We start from the raw sequence: 9,772 nt of genomic DNA, 5'->3' as shown, positions 1-9,772 counted from the left end.
AAATTTGGAGTTACGATGTGTTTGGTAGACGATGTTGAATTTGAAGGTCATAAGTAGATTTTTGCAAAATTAGTAATTGGACAGACCTTCACTAAAATTGTAATTAATCTCTCTTTATAACTTCAAATTTAGTGGGGTTTGATTCTGTAGAAAGCTAACTCGATTATGGTCATTTCAGTGTTCGTTTGGTGAATTATTGATCCAAATTGAGTTGTGTACGAAGCTTTGAAGTTGTGACTCTAAAGCAGATTTTGTGCAGAATTTTGGGGGACATACCTTCACTAAAACGGTAATTAATCTCTCTTTGTAACTCCAAATTTAGTGGGGTTTGATTCTGTGGAAAGATAACTCGATTACGGTCATTTCGATATCCGTTTGGTGAATTATTGATCCAAATTGAGTTGTGTGCGAAGCTTTGAAGTTGTGACTCGAAAGCAGAATTTTAGGGGGGGCAAAATCCAAAAAATTATAAAACAGAGGGTAAAAGTCCGCGTTTTAAAACAGGAGGGTAAAATTCCGATTTAATCAAAACAGGGGGCAAAACTGCATTTAAGCCATGTATAAATTAATTCTGTCAAAAAAATAACTAAATTAAATTAATCAAAAATGAATTAATGAATTTTCTTCATAAATAAATAAATTAAATTAATCAAAAATAAATTAAAGCTAAAAAAAAAACACTATTGTAAAAAAACACTAGTCCCCGATCTGGATGGGCCAAGTTTAGGGCACTTCTTCTTCTTCACACCAAGCTTGTCTCGCCGCCGCCACCGTTGCCATCAACTATCTCTCCGGTGACACTCTTTTCTCTCAATCGGAACTAAAAAGGTATCAATGAATCAATAAACAATAGCTTCAATCACAATCACAATCACAATCACAATCACAATCACAGCGTAGTTATTTCACCATGCTTTCTCGTTTAATCCCCAAAAAACCCTCTCATTTACGTCTCTTTTTCTCTCTTCAATCCAAACAACATAATTTCGCTAATTCACCACCCATCAGTAATCCTCATTTCACCATTTTTCCAAAACCCTTTTCCAGCAACAATAACAACAACAACAACAACAACAACAAGGGAAATGATCCGTTTTCGAATGTATGGAAGAATTTCGGGGAAGCCGAGGAAAAGTTCGATAATTTGTTTCCGGAAGAAAGTGGAAGCATCGATGAGGTGAATCATGTTGAAGGGGAGAGACAGGAGAGAGTAAGGAAGGATGTTGATGAGGAAAAATGGTGGTTGGAAGAAAAGGGTATTGATAATGAAAATGAAAATTCTTTATTTAAAGGAATCGATGGCGAAACCGTGGAAAAAAGTAGTGATTTTGGTGACCATATTGGTGTTGGAGTAGAGAATGTTGATCAACCTTGGAACTTGAAAGAGGATACAGGTGATGTTTTTGATTTCAAAGAGGGTGATATGACTAAGGAGGAAATTGGGGAACTTAATGTTGTGGAGGGTGAATCCAAAGAAGAGCTTGAGAAGCTTGAGAAGGAAGTGAAAGATCTCACTGCTATTCTTGAAGGTTTGGCTTAAACCCCTTTTGCAGTTGATTTATTATTTCTTAGTTTTAAACATTGTTTTGCAATAGTGTATTATGTTTTTGTAATTATATACATTTGTAGCTATTCCAACAATCACAAGAAAGAAGGAACTTTAATATGGAGGTAAGTGTTGTCTATAGCAGATTGTGGATATATGGGTTTGTTTAGATTCTGCTACACTAAAGTGCTATATATCGACGACACTTTGTACTAAGTAGTAGTAGTAGTGCATTACGAAACAATAGTAATATGTTCTAGGTTTGGCTAAACCCTAAACCCTAGCCGCTATTTGATAACATTATTGCATCTAAGTTGCTGAGAATACATGGATGGAGGTGATTTTAGCATAAGATATTGTATTGTACATGTTTGCTTGTAGTGAATTGTGTACCGGTTGGTATTTCTCCATATAATTTGAATGAAATTGAAAAGATTTTGTGGTTTTATCACATGAAACTGAACTATTATCAAAGTGAGTGATGTCATGTTGTTCCTATTGTGACTGTAGGACCAAAACGTGCTTTTGGGGATTTGATTACTGCTTCTGGAATCACGGAAGAAATGCTTGAAAGTTTGATTGCGTTGAAAGATTTTGAAGGGATTGAAGGATTGCCCCCTCTTAGTGACATAGAAAATATCCGCTATGAGAAGAATACTAAAAAGTCCACCAGAGCTGAAATTGAGCGTCTAAAGCAAGAGGAAGCGGCGAAAGCAAGAGTGAAACAGGTAGATGATAAAGGACGTGCTTATGGAACAGGGAGGAGAAAGTGCAGTATAGCACGTGTCTGGGTTCAGCCTGGTGACGGAAAATTTATGGTTAACGATAAAGAATTTGATGTCTATTTCCCTATGCTTGATCATCGTGCTACTCTCCTTCGACCTTTCTCTGAGACAAAGACATTGGGGCTCTGGGATGTTTTGTGTACTGTGAAAGGTGGTGGTGTTTCAGGTAAGGTTAATCATTTGTTAAAAACAAAATCGTTTTGCTGATGAATGCCTACTTTGTTAATTAGTGTTTGGGGCAGTGTTCTCAATCGTGGATTGCGGAAAATAGCGGTTTGTTTAAATGCTGTTGTGCAACAATGCTGGTAGAGTATCGCAGAAAAATAGTGATTTATTCAGATTCTGTTGGATCTCTAATCCCTAGTGGTTGATTGTGTTTTACGGTATCTGCATTGTTGCTGTAGTTACCCATTTGCTAGTTCAGTTTCTTTTTTAATTTTGTATTGTAAGTTGCAATTGTCCCGTTGGAAGTTATTACCATTTGTAACTTCTATTATCCATCAATATCAACTATATTCCATACAGTCTGCAATAGTAATTTAGATATTAACAGAATTATGATGTTTGGTATTTGTGAGAATGGGAAGTATCTATGTGTGATATCTTTTGCTCCAATGAATAAGAAAAAACAGAGGAGAGGGAGAGTTAGGTTAGAGTTAGAGACTACAAGCAGGAAAAAGGGGCTGAGCTGGGTTGCTGGTTATTATGAATCTAGATGGTGCAACCAAAGTGAACATGTTCTATGTAACTAGTTTAGTTGTAACCAACAAAAGAGCTAGCCTTAGACATGTTCTAACTAGTTTAGCTGCAACCAACAAAAAAGCCAAGTGAACATGTTCTATGTCATTTTTGTGTTCAAAATTGTTTTTAAGTTTTGTTTTAGTACACTTTATTTTTTTGGCTTACAATGGAGTTGAGGATCAAACCCAGGACCTCATGCATACTACCGAAACCCCTCACCACTAGACCAAACCTAGTGGCTTTGTTATAGTACAATTTTGAAGAACTAAGGGCCCATTTACTTTGAGGAAAGGTTTCTCGTTTTCATTTTTAGATTGAGTACAAATAATCTTCTATGGACCACCATATGCTCAATCTTCTAGTTTTTATTAAGGGCCAAATTGTTCTCCCTCTTTAATTTTGGCCCTTCAATAAATCACAGTATGAGCTTTTAATTTTGACATTTAAATGTTTGAACTTTTGAGTCTCCTAATAGGCACTTCTATTCAACTTCCACCAGGGAAAGCATGCATAACAGATATTTAACAGAAGTGTCTATTGGACAACTTGTTGGAAGTTCAATAGTTTAATTGTAATTCATTTTTTCCTTTCATATATTATCTGAATCAAAATAACCTGTTTCATGACAATAGGACAAGTTGGAGCTATACGATTGGGTATTAGCAGGGCTTTGCAAAACTGGGAACCAAATTTGCGACCTGCACTTCGAAGCGGTATGAACTTTTTGTGTTTCTATGTTGATTTATTTTTCTACACCTTTTTTCATGTTAGTCTTAAATTTATGTCTGTTATATATGTGTTGCTGCTATGATGAATCGCTGAACTATTTATTTTTCTTGAATTTTTGACCAGCCGGCTTCCTAACAAGGGATTCAAGAGTGGTTGAAAGGAAAAAACCAGGAAAGGCCAAAGCAAGAAAGAGTTTCCAATGGGTCAAGCGTTAAAAGAGTATCATTGTCTCTGGATAGCAATTTTTGTTTTGAATATTCACAATCCTCAATAACTTAAAATTTATTGTTCTTGTTCTGCATCACATGTGACATAAACAATGTTTTGGATTTCAAGGACACTAATGATAGAAGATTTTGTTCACCTTAGATTTGTGTTATGAGTCATTCACCCTTTCAAAAGAGCTACTAGTTGCTATTTTTTTTTATAGTCCTAACTACAGAATAAATGTTATATTGTGATCATTTGGTCTGTTTCTATTAGGGACATGTTATACTTATATCCATTCTGCTTATTTTTGTGTAGTTATTATTCATTTTTTGTATACTTTAATATGAGGTATATGGAGTATTACGGAATGAAGGGCTCTTGCATAGTTGCATGAGAAGCTTGCAGTTGGTTTACATCATTTTTGCGACGGACTGCAAGCCCGTTGTGATAAAACAGGAAGCAATAAACCTCTTTTGAATGATTTTGGATCTGTTGTAACGAAGTGCAGGAATAGTATATCTGTTCAACTCAATTGCAGGGTTGAGTTTATAACGAAGTTAATTGGTGTTGCTGACTTTCTAGCTAGAGCTTCATGTTATTATGCTTGTCACCAAATCCTTGATTAGCATTCTATTGTAAAACATTCTGTTTTTTAATTTCAAGGCATTAATTACCCAACCTATAATATTATAATTTAGGCTTAAATGTAGTTTTACCCCCTGTTTTGATTAAATCGGAATTTTAACCCCCCCACTCCCTCGGTTTTAAAACGCGGACTTTTACCCCCCCGTTTTATAATTTTTTGGATTTTGCCCCCCCTAAAATTCTGCTTTCGATTCACAACTTAAAAGCTTCTCACACAACTTAATTTGGATCAATAATTCACCAAACGTATACCGAAATGACCGTAATCGAGTTATCTTTTCACATAATAAAATCCCACTAAATTTGGAGTTACAAAGAGAAATTAATTATCGTTTTAGTGAAGGTATGTCCCCCAAAATTCTGCACAAAATCTGCTTTCGAGTCACAACTTCAAAATTTCGCACAGAATTCCATTTGGATACTTAATTCACCAAATTGGTACCGAAATAACCGCAATCGAGTTAGTTTTCCACAAAATCAAACTCCACTAAATTTGGAGTTACAAGGAGATTAATTATCATTTTAGTGAAGGTCTGTCCAACTTAATTATTGTATGGAACTACTACTGGTATTTTTGTCATGTCTCACCCTGTAGCTCATTTTTTAATATTATTTACATGTCCGGAAAGCTAACGAAATTACCCTTGTTGTCATTTAAATTTCCTCAAATTTGGAGTTACGATGTGTTTGGTAGACGATGTTGAATTTGAAGGTCAGAAGTAGATTTCTACAAAATTAGTAATTAGACAAACATTCACTAAAACGATAATTAATCTCTCTTTGTAACTCCAAATTTAGTGGTTTGATTCTGGGGAAAGATAACTCGATTACGGTCATTTTGGTATCCGTTTGGTGAATTATTGATCCAAATTGAGTTGTGTGCGAAACTTTGAAGTTGTGACTTGAAAGCAGAGTTTTTGCAGAATTTTGGGGGACATACCTTCACTAAAATGGTAATTAATCTCTCTTTGTAACTCCAAATTCAGTGGGGTTTGATTCTATGGAAAGATAACTCGATTACGGTCATTTTGGTATCCGTTTGGTGAATTATTGATCCAAATTGAGTTGTGTGCGAAGCTTTGAAGTTGTGACTCGAAAGCAGAGTTTTTACAGAATTTTGGGGGGCATACCTTCACTAAAACGATAATTAATCTCTCTTTGTAACTCCAAATTCAGTGGAAAGATAACTTGATTACGGTCGTTTCGGTATCCGTTTGGTGAATTGTTGATCCAAATTGAGTTGTGTGTGAAGCTTTGAAGTTGTTACTCGAAAGGAGAATTTTAGGGGGGGGGGCAAAATCCAAAAAATTAAAAACAGGGGAGTAAAAGTCCGCGTTTTAAAACAACGGGATAAAATTCTGATTTAATCAAAATAGGGGGACAAAACTGCATTTAAGCCTATAATTTATTTATTTAAAAAAGACAATTTGCCATGTACCCGAAAAAAAAAGAAGACAATTTGCCATCAAATTATGCATATATATATGTTGGTTTTTAAATTCAAGTCAATTACAGGATGAGTCATAAAAAGAAAAGGTCAACTACAGGGTTTGCATAAGTAAGAGTTCGTTTGGCCCAACTTTTGTTTAGAGCTTATGCAAATAGTTTATGTAATTTTTATATATTATTATAAGTTTGTCAAGGTAGTTTATGATAAAATAGCTTATAAAATTACAATTTTCACTAGTGTGAAGTTATAAAATAGCATAAAACCTAATTTATACCGTATAAGCTGTTTGCACGAGCTCTAAAAAAAGTTGGGCCAAATCGGCCTTTAAGAACAGGACTCCTGCAACTTTTCTTAATTGTTGACTTGTTTCATGGTTTAAATATGATACAGACATCATCATCGTACTCATTTCATGGTTAAATATGATACGGATATTATCATCGTACTCATTGCATGGTTTAAATATGATATGTTGCTTGTGTTTTAGAGTAATCATAGTACCAAAATATATAATATATAGCGTCTCAATTTATTTTACATATTTGATTATGTTTACTAATGGCCATGTTCAGGGCCACATGTTCAGACACTATATTACTTTATTGTAAAAAATAAAGACTATATTATTACTTTGGCTTAATTAGTAAAATGGTCTCTTAAAGATATTTTTGGTTTCACATTGGTCCCTTAAAGAAAAAAAATGTCTGAATAGGTCCCTTAAAGAAAAAAATGTCCGAATAGGTCCCTTAAAGACATATCTGTTAATCAGTTTGGTCCTATTCAGACCTCTTTTTAGGGACCAAACTGATTAACGGAGATGTCTTTAAGGGACCTATTCGGACCTTTTTTTCTTTAAGGGACCTATTTGGACATTTTTTTCTTTAAGGGACCAACCTGAAACCAAAAATATCTTTAAGGGACCATTTTACTAATTAAGCCTATTACTTTTGTCTCTAACTGTACCAAGAAAATATGTAGTGTCTCGGTCTATTAGCCAATTTCGTTTTTATCTATGCTGAGCAGAACTAGTTGATTCGGACTGTGAGGTTTGAGGTGGTTATGGCGGTGACAGACTTCAGGTGTGAAGGGGAAAGTACTTGTAAAATACGTTAATACTCTAACGCTTAAGTTAATATATGATAAAGGTGAAGTGAAATTGAAAAGTGATTGATTTTTGTACCTTGGTGCCTAAGTTTACCTTTATATATAGCATTTAATCTTATCATCAAGGTTTTAAATAGCGGTAACGGTCACGGTCGCGGTCACGTCAAGGATTTCGCGATTTCGGTTGTAACGGCTGTTGCGTTACAAAATACGGTCGTCGCGATGTGAATTAATCACCATATCACACAAATCTTAATAAAATTATTTGTACTATAATATATGTTTAACAACTTAAATACGAGATAAATGTAAAATTTTGAACTAGGAAAAAGTTAAAAAGAGATAACACTTTATAATTTATGTTCATATTTGTACTAAAAATGTGATTTTTATTTATTTCTATTGGAAAAAATAGAAGTCTCTATCTATTAGCAATTTGTCGCGGCCATATTGCGTTTTGTTGCGGCTGTATCGGTGTTTCGTCGCGGCCGTAACGGCGTTTCGGCTTGATTTTTTTCACCATATAAAAACGGTGAAAACGGTAACGGTGGACGCCTATACATTTTTGTCGCGGCCTTTTTCGCGGTAACGGACCTATATTTAAAACCTTACTTATCATCAGCTCCTTTGACTTCTGCGACCTCTCTAGTAAACCATTCAACATACTCATGTAGAGTTTCCTTCTTTCCTTTGATGATGGTACTAAGGGAAGCCACCATTTTCTATTGATGTTTACAATCAGTGCAATGAGAAGTGAATTTTTTTTCACTTTGTCTTCTAGGAATCGATTGATCCTTCTGGTAGGTTCTTGAACCATGTCATGGCAGAGCTTTTGAGTGTGAGCACAGATAGTTTGCACTTCACTGCTCCCCGGATATAATGGTAATCCAGAACGCTATATTTATGTTCAACGTGCTCTTCGTGGTCTCCAGTATGATCATACAATTCCAGTTTTGATGGTTTTCCAATGCTCTTAGGATGGCTGATTTTGGGATCCATCAAGTGAAAGGACTGTGATGGGTAAGAGGAAACATGCATCATGTGGTGACGGTTTCGAGTTGAGTTTCCTTTATTTCCGCAACATGGTGGTGGAGTGTGGCTACTTCCACCATCGTCGGAGTCATGAGGAGTTGAACCTTTTCCGCCTTTGTTCTTGTCGTTACACCATCACGACACATCTTTCTTCTGCCTTGAGTTAGCTTTATGAAATGGTTGTGATTGTGCGTCGTTCAGTTGATCATCGTCTTCAGGGAACATGTTATGCTGGCTTCTTTGGATTCCTTCAATTTATGTTGCTATCTTTGTAGGAATGCAACTTGCATCTTTTCGACGTTGTGTAGCCCCGTGTTCTGCTTTTGGAGAAGGTTCACGATGTTCATCTAGAGATCGTTGGTTGACGGATCCTCGTGGTTGGCAAAGGCATGTTTGACGATTTCCTGTGCCTCATCTTGCTCGTTTCCTTGATTTCCTTCGCATACGACGGTGCTATGCGACATTATTAGAATTTGAGAGGCCTATATACTCAACCACAAAAGCTAGCTTAAGAGTTGAGGTTTGCACTACACTTATAAAGGCTATCTTTACCATATCTCTAGCCAATGTGGAACTTCTAACACACACCCTCACGTCCAGAACTGAACAAGCTGGAACGTGGGATCAACAACAACGGGTGGCCCAAATATGGGAGGTCTCCACAACAAACAACAAATGGATCTAGGATAGGCTCTGATACCATATTAGAAATGAGTATTGGACCTAACTCATCCTTACAAAACCGGCTTGTAAGGTGCGGATTGCCTCTGGTTTATAAACACTTAGTCAGGTCATCTCTTAACCGATGTGGGACTTCTTAATAGACATGTTGGGAGGAGGATGCAGCGCAAGTTGCAGACGTGCGAACATCAGTTGAATATGTGCTTGAAGAAGTGTGAATGCTGAGGCTCGCGGTTCTTGGAGTTGATGGGAGCCGTTGAGATGGATATAACGGTCCCGTGAACGTATAAAGGGCGTATTCACTGCATGAGGTGTACAGTAACTATTATGTCTGTTACTATTGGCTTGCATGAGAAGCCTTTGTAAAGGAAGATTTGAGCTAGATCTGGAGCGCTTGTGCCGCGTATACCGGACCTTGGTCCAATCAAAAACAGTTTTGATAAGACAACTTAATTTTGTCAAATTAATTTTATCGATTCATGTTGAACATTATAATTAAATATCAAAAATACGTTTGAAGTTAAAAACTATAATAAAAAATATTTATCGATTCACTATGAGCATGTCGTGTGACCTCTTTGAGTTAATTGTAACTTTTGTTATCGAACAAAGTGGAACCACCAGTTTAATATGTAGAACAACAAATTTTCACCTGTTTTTCATGATTTATCCGGTTTAGTAGTTTTTGACATATTCATCTTCAATTCGCTTATGTGATCAAACCAGACGGGTGAATACACTGAGTTTTCAGAAAACCGGGTCCAATTTTCACAATATATTAATAAAAACATAGAAGTAACCTTAAAAGTAATAGTACATATATGTGTGCTTCTAATTAATAGAAATAAT

At 35.8% G+C, this 9,772-nt stretch overlaps 1 protein-coding gene across 1 annotated transcript; it reads left to right on the top strand.

Annotated features, from left to right (window-relative positions):
• The first annotated feature begins 674 nt into the window (after nucleotides 1-674).
• On the top strand, nucleotides 675-4,265 carry LOC123897231 (30S ribosomal protein S9, mitochondrial). The gene is made up of 4 exons (XM_045947788.1): nucleotides 675-1,529; nucleotides 2,057-2,497; nucleotides 3,705-3,785; nucleotides 3,925-4,265. The coding sequence occupies exons 1-4, from the start codon at nucleotides 911-913 to the stop codon at nucleotides 4,014-4,016; spliced, it is 1,233 nt and encodes a 410-aa protein (XP_045803744.1). The 5' UTR covers nucleotides 675-910; the 3' UTR covers nucleotides 4,017-4,265.
• Nucleotides 4,266-9,772: the final 5,507 nt, after the last annotated feature.

Source organism: Trifolium pratense, linkage group LG1 (genome assembly GCF_020283565.1).
Source record: "Trifolium pratense cultivar HEN17-A07 linkage group LG1, ARS_RC_1.1, whole genome shotgun sequence".
In the NCBI taxonomy this organism is placed as follows: Eukaryota; Viridiplantae; Streptophyta; class Magnoliopsida; order Fabales; family Fabaceae; genus Trifolium; species Trifolium pratense.
This window is presented reverse-complemented; position numbering and strand designations above follow the sequence as displayed.

Bases quoted from the DNA above. Each gene is read 5' to 3' on its own strand.
- LOC123897231 (XM_045947788.1), top strand. From the start codon at position 911: ATGCTTTCTCGTTTAATCCCCAAAAAACCCTCTCATTTACGTCTCTTT. The intron at 1,530-2,056 runs GTTTGGCTTAAA...TTGTGACTGTAG, and splicing joins TCTCACTGCTATTCTTGAAG to GACCAAAACGTGCTTTTGGG. The intron at 2,498-3,704 runs GTAAGGTTAATC...TCATGACAATAG, and splicing joins GAAAGGTGGTGGTGTTTCAG to GACAAGTTGGAGCTATACGA.